Raw genomic sequence first — 16,262 nt, forward strand, 5'->3', positions numbered from 1 at the left:
CTTACAAAGCATATTTTAGCTCAATAGAATATGTTCACGATCTTATCAAACCTTGGGTGAATGATAATTGGCTGATGATGCTCACAAAAAGTAGCGAAACATGTACCATATTAACAATTTATTAAAGATGTAAGTCCTCATTAGATTATTATGTATTGAATAGGCGGTATTTAATAAAATTATAAGAATTTGTATCAGAACTAACAGGTTGCGTGCAAATGTTATTGTGTAATAATGATATACTTTTTTATAGATTGCTAGAGGGAAGGGCAAAAGCAGTGTCATTATCGAGAAGGAAGGAGCATGCTTTGGACTTGACTCTAAATTTTTCTTGGGGCTGGAGGGTGATTACTGATAATCCACTTCAAAGGTTGGCACCTCTGCTTCCATGGTTCTTCTTCTGTAATTCTGTTCTATTCTGGGTTCCTTCTTCTTATGCTGGTCTTATCTTGCTCTGGATCTTCCTCAGATGTAGCCTTAGTCTGATTCGGTATCCTTCCCCCCAGCATTATCCAGTATCTCCTTTTTCTTCGCTTGTCAAAGAATCTTATTCTGTTCCTATCAATTCTGTCATTCAACTTTCTACTCCACTTTCTTCCTGACATATCTCACTCTGTCTTTCTTATCTCACTTCACAAGCTTGAACTTGACTCCTCGCTCTTGTTACTGCCCAGGTCTCAAAGTAGATTCTTTACATTTTATTGCACCCGTTTGCTAATCTGCATTTTGCATTAGTTCACCTTCAGAGTATTTAAGGCTGTCCACAATTTCATTATTTGATTTGGTCACCTCATGTTACCATTGTCTTGCTCTTCTCCTATACTATAATCTATCAGCTCCATCCAGTACTTCACAGTTTCTCTAGTTCTTGTACTTCCTTTCTGTTCATCCCCCACACCACAATAGCATTACCTTCATCTCTGTTTCACCAAATGTTCCCTTCGACAACTTCTCAATTTCACCCTGTAACATTATATACAATGGTGGTGACAGCACAGCTCTCTTGTCGTAGCCCAGGAACATTCCATCCACCCAACTCGGTTATGGACACAGCTAAGACATTTGTCATACATACATTGCTCATAGAATTTCCATTGTTTGTTTGCCAACTAACATTCTCTTACCATAGTTTCCCGTATCTTTTCTCTGGGTACCAGGTGAGTTAGCCGTGCAGTTAGGAGCACGCAGCTGTGAGCCTGGTGGGTTTCAATCCCATTGTTGGCAGCCCTGAAGGTGGTTTTCCAGGGTTTCCCCATTTTCATACCAGGCTGCCAGTCATACCTTAATTAGGCATGGTTGCTTCCTTCCCACTCCTAGCTGTTTCCTATCCCATCATCGCCATAAGACCTATCGGTGTCGGTGCAAAGTAAAGCAACTTGTAAAAAAAAAAAAAAAAAAATTATCTGGGTGCACTATCATATGCCTTTACCTTATTGAGAAATGTCATTAAATCTTTGTCATAAAAGTCTCCAATTTGTTCGCTACTCACTCCTTTCCATACCTTGAACTTGGCATGCGGGAATATCTTCAGGTTTGATGTTGTGAATGTAGGATTAAAATGAAAAAAGCCGGATAAACACAAGAAACAAGAAAGGCAGAAGGGTGAGAGGTTTTTACGTAAGGTGAGGAATGCAGGACTAAGGGACAGAATGACCCCCATCTTTTAACATTTTTTTATAGAAACTGGACCAACAGGTTCTTAAATCTGCATTGCTATACGTCCTGGATTGCAGTCATCTGTCCCAGTGTCCAAAAGGAGCTTTTGTCATCAAAATTGAAGAGAAATACCAGTTTTTGCATCATACAACGGTGGTTAAAAACGTTACCATGCCTTCATGACATGTTTGTATAAATTACTGAATATTGAAAATTTCCTCAGCCGAGAATGATAATTTGATGGCTGAGGTTAAGTACATACCAATTTTTAAAACATTTCTTGAGAACAATGTAGATGTGTGAGCTTTGTCAACTGTAGTTCAGTCTGTTCTCCGTCTGACCAGGACTAATGCTTTCGTTAAGCGTTCATTTACACTCTTGAATTTGTAATACTCTGTATGTAGGGAACTAGTGCACTATATTCCACATTCTTTAACTCAACGAGTGCTACACCCGCGTATAGACGGTGTATGAGAACTTTAATTTTTTTAGTTTCCCGGTTCACTCTCAAGTGTTGATTCGATCTCTGGCATGTTCTGCCCTCTGTTGGGCATTATGTAGAACTAATTTATCGCAGCTTATAGCTTCGGGAAGTAACTTACAGAGCTTTTTGTAGACTTTTGTGGAGCTCTTCTGTGATGTAAACAAGCATGGCGGAACAAGCTATTTGCTCTCACAGTGATGTTATTTCAGATCAAAAATCTTTCAGTTATTAACCACAGCGGAAAGTGATGATTTTAATGAATTGTTAAGCGATTTTGAAAGTGGGAGTGATACAGTGTGTGCTGAAAATATTGAAAGTGAAAAAGAAACAGAGCCTCCTTCTAAGCGAAGGAAGAAAAATACGGGGAGTTCAAAAGCTATTTCATCACTATTTTCTCCGCCAGACTTTGAAGGAACTGTGACAAGCTCTGGAAGCCAAATAGTGTTTGATGACAACCCCAAAATTATTGATTTTTTTAAACTTTTGTGCCAGTGGAGTTAGTGCAGCTGGTTGTTGATGAAACAAATCAGTATCACAAACAACTGGTGGAAAACATTGTGCTATCACCACATTCCAGGTTTAGAAAGTATTATAAAATATCAGCTTATGTACTTGTAAGGAGTTGTGTATTAGTTGCCTACAGATTTTAGGAAATAATTTTTATTTTGGGCTCTTTAGTTTGTATAAAGGTGATGTACGTGAGGGCACAATAATATTGAACATAGGTGTAGGATTTTCCATTTGCATTTAGATTTATAAAGAACCAACTTTTATAAACATTTTAAACTAATCACCCCACTGATAAGTTAAAAATTGAGGCTTCTACAGTTTTTTTTTTTTTTTTACATACGGATGAAAAAACTCAGCAGTGAGGTAACAGTCAGTCAGCTGGTAACTCAGCACATAAAAGGTTAATAGTTTGGTAGCAAATGCAAACCAAAAATACTCTGGCTTGTAATACTGGATTTGCTCATTAAACCCCTGTTTGAGTGGGAGGATAGGGCTTCAGTGCGTAGTATCATAAACTACTCTTCGCAAGTTTGCCAAATGTCTGGTGGGAGGAAGTGGGAGATTGTTTACTATGCACTTAATGGAGAGCAGCCAGAGAGAGTGCACATGTTGCGTGCGTGATTTACAAGTCGGTAGAATTAAGTGTTTACATGTGCTGTGCTAAAAGTGGAACGAGGTCCTCTGGCTGCACGCCAGATATTTAGAATAGATATTCAAAGTGTGTCAGGCATGAAGCTTTCAGAGTCATCTTAATGGGTTTTAATAAGGAACAAATCACTGTGGGAAGGAGGGCGCAAGGAAAAATCAAAAGGACTAGGATAATTTCATATAGTAGGGTTTAAAGGGACTTACAATTCCTTGTGAAGGGAGTCTTATGTTCCTACTACTTGTCACTGCCCAGGTTAATATGGGTGCCTAATACATTTTGTACAATATCTCTTTACACTTCCTGATTCCAGACGAGGTTTCTTACACTCTGCATTGCCCTGTTGCACCCTCATGCTAATCTCCATGTCCAACCTTATTTTCATTCCCTAGGTATTTGAAACTGTCTACTGTTTCATGGCTTTGACACCCATGGTCTTGCTTTCCTCTGTACTGATTTTCATACCATACTTTTCAGTTTTCTCGTTCATTGCATTAAGTTGTTCTTTTATACTTCTTTGCTGTTTGTTCCCCAGACCACAGTATCATATGCATTTCATTGTAGTATGGTAGAATAATATACATCAGTGTAAAAAATCACCACCTCTGTTAAGCAGCCATCTCTCTCGGAAAGAGCACTTTTTGTTGGAACCATCCGTTTTTACTGTATTTGTTTTGTGTGTCAGTATATGTCTGTAAAATGTTGCTGCGAATTTGTGTGTCTTGTTTGATTTCCTGTCTGTTACCGAGTCTGTATTGTTTGGCTCTGATTTTTCGGCCTTGAATTTTCCTTGTGATCTTATGTTAGAATTTAGCGTTTACAATCCATAGGCACATTCAGTTTAATGACCATATTGTAGTGCCCCAGTTTTCTCTGGTTATTCTTCATCGTCGTTCATCATGGGAGCCTGGTCAATCCTTGTTTGGAACAGAGGCCTTCTCCATCGCCTTCCAGGTTATTATTCTTTTAAAAAAAAAAATTTATTAAGAAGGAAGGCGTACTTTCCAGTGTCGACTCAGCTTTTCAGTCTGTCGAACACACAAGTTCATATTACACTATAACATCATCATCATCATCATCATCATCTGGAGCAGTTTCCAACCACAGGCTGGGTGCTTGGAACATAAGCTTCTCTGTCCATCCACCACTTCTCTTCTGTCACTGTCGTCCAGTTCCCTCGATCTTCATCTAGATCTCCTTCCCTTCAACTCCATTTCTAACATCTTTTCTTCTCCCATTCTCTTAACATTTCCATACCACTGCAGCTTTGATTTTTCTATCTTTTCCTGTAGGGGTAGCTTGTTTACCATCTCCTGAACTCTCTCATTTCTGACTCTGTCCATTCTTGTTAAAGCTATACGACACCTTTGAAACTTCATTTCTACTGCTTGTATTCTACTTTTATTCCTCTCTATCGCCCACGTTTCTGATCCATACGTCAAAATTGGCACAAAATAAGTCTTGTAGATAATTTCTTTATATCTCTGAGCTACGTCCCTCTTCCATATCAATCCTCCCACACTCTTAAACAATCCATTTGCACACCTTCCTCTTTCATTGATTTTCATCATGTTTCCTCCATCATTTTCTTCAGTTACACTTCCCAGGTATTCAGAAAAAAAAAACAAACACACACACACACTATTGAACAAGGAATTCTTTGTTTGTGTGTATTGTTATTCCTTGTTCAATAGGTTTTTTTTTTCAGGTATGTTATAGTATAATATATGTATATTGTACCTGTGTGTTCGACACACTGAAAAGCTCCTAAGTTACACTTCCAGATTCTTTTGTTGTGGATAGTTCTCATCTACAATGGTCCCTCAGTTTGATTCACTATATCAGGTCCCCTAGAAGACAAGATGCCCTCTTGTAGATTCTCAGTTGGATACCACTCCATTACACAACCTTTGTCCATTTCTGGGGCATTACATCTTGTTACGTGCTCTGCCCAGCACCACTTTTTGGACCATACCTCCTTTAGTCCTGTTTTATGCCTCATGACTGTGTTACAGAGACAATCTCTCACAGAAATCCTTCAATGACAGACTAGAAGTTGTGGACCACCGTATGTGAGAACAGTCATTACTTCCCTTTGAAAGTCTTGAGAATGAACCAAAGCGACTCGTATTTCTTCCAGGCAATAAGTGTTCTTCTCCTGATCTTTTTTATCCAGCTGTATCCTTCAACACATTTTATTGCATCTCCATTCACTTTTATTGCTCGTTGTCATTAACATGGCCTTTGGTCATTTATCAGAAGACCCACTCACTTTCTGAAGCTCTGAGCGACTCTCTGAAAACAGATCATCATTAGGAGATGTTGTTCTTAAGGGTCATTAAAGACCACGCTAAGTGATACATTTCTGGAAGTTTGTCTTTCCTCTCCATCGACTGTTGTTTAAGTTGGAGTTGTTACTTTGCAGTGTGGTCTCGACCTGAAATTATCTTCCTCCTCTAGTTCAACCCTGTTGAAGTATCTTTTGACCTGAAACCACTTGTCCAAAACTATATCCAGTATTTAAAAAATTAATTTTTATCAATTACTTTTTTATCAGGAGGCTCCGTGGCTTAGGCGGCAGTGTGCCGGTCTCTGATCACTGGGTTCCGTGGTTCAAATCCTGGTCACTCCATGTGATATTTGTGCTGGACAAAGCGGAACAGGTTTTTCTCTGGGTACTCCAGTTCTCCTGTCATATTTCATTCCAGCAACACTCTCCAGTTTCATTTCATTTGTCATTCAATAATCATTGCCCCAGAGGAGTGCGACAGGTTTCGGCAGCAGGCACAATTCCTATCCTCGCCGCTAGATGGGGCTTCATTCATTCAACCTGGTTGAATGACTGGAAACAGGCTGTGGCTTTTCGTTTTCAATTACTTTTTATCCATTCTGAACCGATGTTTTCTTATTAATTCTACAAGTTGCTAATTTTCTTAATACAATTCTTTACTACCGTACCTATTAACCTATTCTGTCCATCTTCAATCTTAGGGGCCATTATTTTGCAAAGGATCATCCCCTCTAACTCCCTCTGCTTCTCTTAGCCCAGCTTTTCCAGTCATTCAGAGGCATTCCCTTGCTTATACACAATTGATTTTACTTACCATGTTGTAGTGTCTGAGCTTAGCTTGCATTGAAATTGCATAAACAGATCATCATTTGGAGATGTTGTTCTTAACCCTAGAACTGCTTCAGGTTTATCTGTCAGATACTGCAGTAATTTTCCACAATGCACAGAATGAGTTTCTGAAAGCATTTATTTATTTTCTTATTACCGGGCGAGTTGGCCATGCGGTTAGGAGCGCGCAGCTGTGAGCTCACATCCGGGAGATAGTGGGTTCGATGCCCACTGTCGGCAGCCCTGACGATGGTTTTCCATGATTTCCCATTTTCACACCAGACTGTACCTTAATTAAGGCCACGGCCACTTCCTTCCCATTCCTAGGTCTTTCCTGTCCCATCATCGCCATAAGACCTATCTGTGTCGGTACGACTTAAAGCAACTAGCACAAAAGAAATATTTATTTAATTTATATATTTATTTTTTGTTTGTTTGTTTGTTTGTTTGTTTGTTTGTTTGTTTGTTTGTTTGTTTGTTTGTTTGTTTGTTTGTTTGTTTGATTATTTATTTGTGAAGCACAAAGTACAGCTACACTGAATAAATCTCACTTGTGCTGTCAATTAATAATTGTAAACTTTCATGAGAAAATATAACAAACATAACAGAAGGTAACAAGATCAGGTACACTGCCTACTAATAACAACTATCGAAAACTATGAAAATGTCCGTGTTCATAGCCAAGTCATGGTGGGTCAAAATGGTGGAATAATCACTTCACAATCACAGACTAAATAAATCACAGAATAAATAAATAAAATAAATCACTTCACAGACTGTTTACGCCCCTCCCAAATATACTTTTTACTTGATGCTATACCAGCTCTTATCTCCTATTAATATTGTTAAAGAGAGTTGGGAGGCAGATAGATCATTGAAGTATTGGGTGCGAGTGTGGTGAATGTGGAGAATCTCTTTGGTTCTGGTGGAACGGGGAGAGAAGAGTGAGACAAGTTGTTCTGAGCGGTAATGCCCATTTAAGCCTACCGTAATCATACAGTAGGTTGTTTGTTCTACAAAAAGCAGTAAACTCTTTTCGTACCTGCTGCTGTTGGCTTCTCTTTCATTAATTTTAATCTGGACATTCAAAATCTACAGCCTGTTTCCAGTCATTCGACCGGGTCAGGAATGGAATGAATGAAGCCCCCATCTAGCGGCGAGGATAGGAATTGTGCTGGCTGCCGAAGCATGTTGCACTCTTCTGGGGCAGTGATTAATGACTGAGAGATGAACTGAAATGACATTGGAGAGTGTTGCTGGAAAGAATGAAGACAGGGAAAACCGGAGTATCCGGAGAAAAACCTGTCTTGCCTCCGCTTTGTCCAGCGCGAATATCACATGAAGTGGCCGGGATTTGAACCATGGAACCCAGCGGTGTGCTGCTGCCGGAGCTATGGACGCTCTATACTCTAGGCAATAATATTTTAAATATTATTATTATTAAGAAACAGCTGTAGAGTTTCATTATTAATAGGGGATATGATTAGTTCAATGGCTTAGCCGCTCACTTGCCACAAACAGACTGAGATTCGTATCCCGGTCAAGTGTGGGTTGAGATTTTCATTTCAAAAGTCATGTGCCGTCGAGAAAGTATAGCCAAAATGAACGTGAATATCTGTTGTTTCAGTAACCCTGAAACTAACGGGAATAAGCTGAAGAAAATTATTATTATTATTATTATTATTATTATTATTATTATTATTATTATTATTATTATTATTTTCATCATCATCTTTCTTACCTGAATTTTTTAAAATATCTTCCTTAAATGTTCCAAGCTGGTTGTTGTTACTTCTAAATGTGTGTGTTGTTCCGTACAGGAAGAAGGATTCAGCCACTGAACGTGCTGTGTTGTTTCATGTGTTCCAGGTGAAGCACTTTGACCGTAAGAGGAACTACCTCAAGTTCAAGGACCGCATAGAGAAGGAGGGGTATGATCCTCTCAAAGAATAGCACTAGTTACTAACAGAGTTACCCAGCATGCAACGTGTCAACACAGTTGTTAGACAAGTTTCTCATGTGCTCGAAACTGAATGCAGCTGCTAGGTGAGAAACATGTCTGACAATTATTTGTTAATATAGCAAGATCTGCTGTTACAATAATTCCATTAATGTTTGAGGGACAGAAACCAATATACTAAAGCTTGTTGGGACAAAATTCTTCTTTGTTATAACTCTCATGTTGTAAAGACAGAAGCTTTGTGGACTATTAGATGAACTAAGTTTATAAAATCATCCCTTTCCTTCAGTTTTGTGCCAAGAAAAATAAAATTATATATGTTTAACAGCTACACAAACAAATTATGGAGTATTGCAACTTCTGCCATGTAAAATAATTTATGAAACACTTGGCATTTTCTGATGAATAGTAATATAATAATTGTATGGCCTCGGCTGCCAAGTTACAGAACTTTTGAATACCTCTGTGCAGTCTGTGTGCTAGTTTTGATGTTCCCATTTTGCTGCTATCTTAGAGGAATGCAAAATTCTACTGGACAATCCCTGTGGCTGAGTTAGTTTTGTTGGGTGGACGGAAAGAGCATTGCTACAGGTCTTTAATGTGGTAACAAATATGGCAGAGAGTGCCAATAACACAGGGAGTATCAAAACTTCAGGAATGTATTCTTTGTATAGAGGGAAGCAAGACACCATGGGACCTTAGCGGTCGATTTTGTTTAGCTGGCCACATACCTCTACTGGTATTTATTTTTCTGAAAATATATGGCAGTACTGCTATGTGTTCATAGGGCTAAAACAATTTATTTTGCAAAACTCAAACTGGAATTAATGAATTAATATGCTTACACAAACACTGAATATGCAGAATTCACAAATGTCCCTGTGTGTATTCATTTGTCAAATTATGCGGGAACTTCACAAAATCAGCATTGGTAGGGTTCTAGGTTACTCAACCAGAGCAATCGTCTTCTAATGAACTGGAGCCCTATTCAGCTTCAGATTCACTGAATTTTGATGAAGCACCTCAATATTCACATCCTGAATCAAGTTCCGAAAGACGATCATGTTCACTTGGGTTCAATACTGCTCAGCCAACTTGGTTTCTTTGAAGGTGTTTTGCACCATTAAACTGTAAACACAGTGCTCAACATACGTTCTGCGGATTGCCTGTGCAAATCACGCTAAGAATTATATTCAAAAGGCCATGGATTCTCTAAAGTTTAGGTATTGCCTGAAAATCGGTAGTTACTTAAATTCTTCCTTTAAAACACATTTTACCTGGAGTAAGCATTATGTCGAAACATTTCCGATGTTCGAGCACAACAAAAAATCATGATGTCGGAACATTTCCTGTATACAAGCTTAATATCGTTAGCGCAATCCTGCACTCCCGGAGCTCTTGCCCTGTTATACGGAATAAGTCTGTAACATCATCTGGAACATTCTGTTCACATATCTGATGAAATCTTAAAAGTTTCCTCCTCCTGCCCAAATACAGGGGGCCGCTGGTCTTCACACCAAGTACCGAACACAATCAAAAATGCCTGATGAAGTGTGTAGTGTCTGACAGGCTACCACTATGCTTGCACAGAGAATTAGTGCTTCATCAGCAGCAGTCAAATATGTACAGACTTTACATGTCCCCAAAGGTAAGAACCGAAGGGGGTTAAGTCAGGAGAGCAGCCTCATGTTGTCCTATCTCTTCTTCTCTCCCTGTTTGAGGATGAAGTTTATGAAATTTTGCCTCTTGAGTTTTGACACATTTGTTTGTTCTTCAGCAATCGACTGCCTTGACCTGGATCGTGCCTGCTAACTTGGGAGTTGGACACATTAAGGCAGCTTGATGTAGGGTAGATTTTAAGTTTTGAATCCGTAATCACAGTGATCACAATGATACTTCTGGCTGAAAAAGAGGGAATATGTATGTGTCAGGGAGAAAGTGAGTGAGAGAAATGCATGTATGTGCATTTTGTGGCACCTTTTCAATTGAAAGAATCAAATGTTAGAGGGCTAAGCTTGACCTGCTGTCCATGTTATGTAACAATACTGAAGTTCAAGTCCATGCTCATCTCGGCTCAGTCCAAATCTCTGGTAGGATATGGTGGCAAGTCATTGTATGATTTGTTTCCAAGCATCCCTTTTAGGCGAGTTGGATGGATCATTGAGTTGGTGCTCATCCTCTTGGTTGACAACCATCAGCTTTTTTTTTTTTTTTTTTTTTTTTTTTTTTACAGAAAAACAATATATATACAAATCTCCACCTTATCAATACAAATTTATTTCACATTAAGCAGGTAAATATAGTCAAATAGTCAAGACTAGTTTCGACCCCTAGGGGGTCATCCTCAGTTGACATGCATTAAAAATTGTATTGTTCATAAAAACATCACATATAGTGGTAAAAGTTTAGACTAATTTAGACTGATCATTAATGTTGGTATGTCTAATGCATGACTAGTGTGCATCGTTCATGAAGACACATATCACCTTACTGCTACTACCATCCAATTTTTAGGTTATATAATATGGAACACACATATGTTTGTGTAACTCAACAGTGGCAAGTTCAACTATATACACAATTGGCTATTGATTAGTCACATGAAAGTACAGAACACTGGCTTGAACATTTCTGATTGAGGTATCAGTGCAACACCTTACTTGCATACATCCTAGAAGCTAAATTCAGTTTGTAAGGCCCATTACTTCTGATTGAAACTTAGTATGAAGTTAAAATTTGAATAAAAATATTTGCTAATGTAGACATTAAAATGTTGTTAAAATGGGCATATAGTCAAAAACAGTGGTATGTATGCCACACATGTCTAGTTAAAAATATATTACATTGATGTTGTTTATGTGCGGTACAACATGTACACTGATTTGGAATAAATGAGGTTTGTATATATAGTGTTCCAACAAAATGGATCCGTAAAAAATATTATATGTAAAGACAATTGGTATTATAATGATCCGCTGCAGATCAGGTAATGCTATTTATTTATCTGGAGATATTATTGGCAGCTACAGATGTTGGAGTTATTAGAAATGTTAATGGAGCATGTTATCTTCTGTAGTCGCGATGTTTATAGTTGGTGGCATTAGTCAAATATGTTGAAAGTTATGCGTCTTGGTGCACGTTGATTTGTCCTGGAAGCTTATATGTTGTAAAAAACAAGGTGGAGTGTCTGGAAATAGAAATAATAGTGTGATAATGTTGTGGATAGAAAGTGTAATAGTGAATTGTATGTCGTTTTACTTACGTAAAGTGTTGGAACCGTGCGTTCTTTGTAGCTGCCTGTTGGGATCTGATACGTGTAGCTCTGAGATTGTAGTTAGCGGCGGTAGAGGGGAGGTTTGGGGGGATGGGTGGAGTGTTAGTGATGGGAGTGGGGTTGGAGGGGAGAGGGTTTTGGGGCGGTTGATTTGAACATATCGATTTTTGTTTGCTTATTCTTTTGATATAGAAATCTTTTAATAAGGGAATTACTGCATGAAAAAGGATATTGTTTCTGTCTATACTTTCATTTAGGTTGGAGTTTGGATTTACGTATTTGTCTAAATTTATGTAAAATTCTTCTATTATACTGAGCAAGGGACTTTTTGGATTCATATTAAGGATTTGCATGTCGTTCTTAATGTCCGTGAAATTATGTTTTTGATCGTCAATATGCTGACCCATAGCTGAGAAATGTCTGTGTTTGACGGCGTTTACATGTTCATTATATCGTATTAAAAAACTTCTACCGGTAAGTCCTATATAGCTGGCTCGGCAGTCGTTGCATTTTAGGCGATAGACTCCTGAGTGATTGTATTTATTTATGTTATTAACTGATTTGGAATTGTATAGTATGTTGGTGTTATTGCGTGCCGTTTTATATGCTATTTTTAGGCCTTGTTTTTTGAAGATATTTGTTATGGGATGTATATGGTTATTGTTGTAAGTAAACAGTGCATATTCTTTTTTATTTTTAGTGATTCTGGTTAGCTTGGTTTTAGGTTGGTTTTTGACTTTATTGATGATCCGGTTTATCATTTCTCTTTTATATCCGTTTTGTTTTGCTATTTCATGGATTGTGTTTAGTTCTTTATTTAGATTTTCCTTTGAAAGTGGAATGTTGTATGCTCTATGAATCATACTATAGTATGCAGCTCTTTTATGGGCATGTGGGTGGGTGGAGTCTATCTTTATTGTATTTGATGTGTGGGTAGGTTTTCTATATATATTGTATGTTAGGTGGTTGTTATGTCTGGTTATGGATATGTCTAAGTAATTTATGGTATTGTTGTGTTCAGTGTCCATGGTAAATTTAATGTGGGGATCTATTCTATTTAGTTGTTCTAGGATTATGTTTTCATTAGTATGTCTATTGTCCATGATTATAAATGCATCATCGACAAACCTGCACCAATAGATGATATTTTCTATTTTTTTAATTTCTTGGTGTTCTAAGTAATCCATATATATATCAGCTATTATGCCTGATATTGGTGATCCCATGGGTAATCCTTTTTGTTGATAGATAGTGTCATGGAACTTGAAATAATTGTTATTGATAGCGAATTGTAAAAGTTTAATAAATTCATCTATTTCCAATTTGCTTAGCTTACTGTGGTTATAAAGGTTGGATTCTATGATAGTGATAGTTTTTTGTGTGGGTATATTGGGATACATGTTTGTTATATCATATGTTGCTAGCTTGTAGAAATGTTCTATTCTTATATTCTTAGTAATGTTGCAGAAATCTATTGAGTTTTTTATGGTTTTGTTTGCTTGAAAAACGTAATGTTTTTTAAGGAATTTTTGTATGTATTTGGATAATTTATAAATAGGGCTTGGTCTATAATTTATTATGGGTCTCATAGGAATGTTGTTTTTATGGATCTTAGGATAAGCTTTAGCTGTAGGTATCCCTGGATTCATGGTGGTTAATTTTGCAGTTTCCTGTTCGTTCAAAAGAAAATTGGTGTTTTTTAGGAGAATTTTTAAGTTTTTCTGGATACTGTTAGTAGGATCTTTAGTCTTAATTTGAAAAGTTTCATCTTGAAAGCAGGTTTTTGTTTTTGTTATATATTCCTCTTTATCCATAATAACTGTAGTGTTTCCTTTATCTGCCTTTGTTACTATTAGGTTATTTTGCTGGATTTTATTTTTGAGTACCTTAATTTGTGTTTGGTTTGTGATATCTTGATTCTGAGGTTTTTGAGTGATCTTATCAACATATTGTGGTAGTGTTTTTTTAATTTCATATCTAATTTCATTTTGTTTTTCTTGGGGTATTTTGTTTAGAGCATCTTCTGTTTCAGTAATAATAGTGGCTATGTTTTCAAAAACTGAATTGTTTTTCCAGTTATGTTTTGGTCCTTTGCTCAGTATAGTTGTTTCTTTTTCATTGAATGTTGTGTTAGTTAGGTTTTGGAGTGGGGGATGGAAAATATGTTGGTTGTTATCAGTAGAAACAGTAATATGTTGTCTATACTGTGTATGGTTGGTTTGGTTTAGTGATGCCTTGAGTGCGTTAAGTTTCTTGTTTAAGGTATTCTGCTTCTGTATGGCTATGTTTTCTATTTTTTCGTTAGTTATTTGTTGGAAGTTGCTCCAGTATGTGTGTGGTAGCTCATGTGAGGCTTTAAGGTGTGCTTCATACATTTGTATGTTGAGGTGTTGTTTTTTCCTATACATGAATTTAATTTCTTCTTTAAGCCATATTCGATTGGTTTTGTTTTGGGTATTTTGGGTTTGATATGTGCTTCTATGTTTATTATTATATTTCCTAAGAAATTTAGGAGTTAGATTATTAAGTAGGCATTGTTTTAAGAAAGTGATGTTTTTGACAATATTTGTGATCTTAATCTTCAGATTTTGGTATCTGTGTGCCATTTTTCTTGCCTGGTTGGCTTTTCTACTGTTATTTATAAGTTTCATTTCCGTATTGATGGATATTACTTTACAGAAAAACAATATATATACAAATCTCCACCTTATCAATACAAATTTATTTCACATTAAGCAGGTAAATATAGTCAAATAGTCAAGACTAGTTTCGACCCCTAGGGGGTCATCCTCAGTTGACATGCATTAAAAATTGTATTGTTCATAAAAACATCACATATAGTGGTAAAAGTTTAGACTAATTTAGACTGATCATTAATGTTGGTATGTCTAATGCATGACTAGTGTGCATCGTTCATGAAGACACATATCACCTTACTGCTACTACCATCCAATTTTTAGGTTATATAATATGGAACACACATATGTTTGTGTAACTCAACAGTGGCAAGTTCAACTATATACACAATTGGCTATTGATTAGTCACATGAAAGTACAGAACACTGGCTTGAACATTTCTGATTGAGGTATCAGTGCAACACCTTACTTGCATACATCCTAGAAGCTAAATTCAGTTTGTAAGGCCCATTATAATACCAATTGTCTTTACATATAATATTTTTTACGGATCCATTTTGTTGGAACACTATATATACAAACCTCATTTATTCCAAATCAGTGTACATGTTGTACCGCACATAAACAACATCAATGTAATATATTTTTAACTAGACATGTGTGGCATACATACCACTGTTTTTGACTATATGCCCATTTTAACAACATTTTAATGTCTACATTAGCAAATATTTTTATTCAAATTTTAACTTCATACTAAGTTTCAATCAGAAGTAATGGGCCTTACAAACTGAATTTAGCTTCTAGGATGTATGCAAGTAAGGTGTTGCACTGATACCTCAATCAGAAATGTTCAAGCCAGTGTTCTGTACTTTCATGTGACTAATCAATAGCCAATTGTGTATATAGTTGAACTTGCCACTGTTGAGTTACACAAACATATGTGTGTTCCATATTATATAACCTAAAAATTGGATGGTAGTAGCAGTAAGGTGATATGTGTCTTCATGAACGATGCACACTAGTCATGCATTAGACATACCAACATTAATGATCAGTCTAAATTAGTCTAAACTTTTACCACTATATGTGATGTTTTTATGAACAATACAATTTTTAATGCATGTCAACTGAGGATGACCCCCTAGGGGTCGAAACTAGTCTTGACTATTTGACTATATTTACCTGCTTAATGTGAAATAAATTTGTATTGATAAGGTGGAGATTTGTATATATATTGTTTTTCTGTAAAGTAATATCCATCAATACGGAAATGAAACTTATAAATAACAACCATCAGCTTTGTCAACACCTCTGGTTTTCTAGCTACGTGGCCGAAGTACGTGAGGTGCCATTGGTTCATGCTTGGCCGAGTCTAGTCTTGATGCCAGGCTCTCACAATATTCATTCATTGGGGCAACATACTGTGAAATTTATTTAAAGCAGCTGTATTTAATTCCAGATTTCCATGGTATCAAGGAGGTGGTATTGTCCTTGTTGGTCCATTTTTCATCAGTCATTCGGTCATCCATAATCTGCCGCCCAGGTGGCATATTTCCTATTAATTTCCTTTTCTGAAATGTTTTCAGAGAACTTGGGAATTTATTGAATATCTTGCTTAATAAAATTATTCCAATCCCGAATTGTTTGTCCTATAAATTAATATTTTCCTCAATTTGTCGTTTTGAATTCCAGCTGAATCCTCATATCTTTCCTACCTTTAAAAGCTCCACTTGAGCTTATTCGTCTGCTAATGTTATTCCACTCCACCTCTCGACTGACAGCTTGGAACGTACCGCTTGGTCAATGTGCTCATCTCCTTACTCCCAAGTCTTTCTAGATCAGAGTTTGCAACATTTTCATAACACTACTATTTTGTCAGAAATTGCCCAGAACAAAGAATTGTGCTGCTTTCCTTTGGATCTTTTCCAGTTCTTGTATCAAGTTTATTTTATTTATTCTTGTCAGAATTGCAAA

The 16,262-nt window shown here is 36.9% G+C and overlaps 1 protein-coding gene across 3 annotated transcripts in view; it reads left to right on the forward strand.

Annotated features, from left to right (window-relative positions):
- The window catches only part of LOC136883493 (cytochrome c oxidase assembly factor 6 homolog), a 71,176-nt gene that overhangs the window by 43,338 nt on the left and 11,576 nt on the right, over positions 1 to 16,262 (forward strand). For 2 of the 3 annotated variants that reach the window (XM_067155840.2, XM_067155841.2), the window contains one exon: positions 8,284 to 10,570. In XM_067155840.2, coding sequence (XP_067011941.1) covers positions 8,284 to 8,367 — 84 coding nt within the window. In that variant the 3' untranslated portion in view covers positions 8,368 to 10,570. Of the gene's footprint in view, positions 1 to 8,283; positions 10,571 to 16,262 lie in introns of those variants that run through there. The other variant, XR_010861255.1, reaches the window with a different exon arrangement.

The sequence above is a fragment of the Anabrus simplex genome, chromosome 11 (genome assembly GCF_040414725.1).
Source record: "Anabrus simplex isolate iqAnaSimp1 chromosome 11, ASM4041472v1, whole genome shotgun sequence".
Lineage (NCBI taxonomy): Eukaryota > Metazoa > Arthropoda > Insecta > Orthoptera > Tettigoniidae > Anabrus > Anabrus simplex.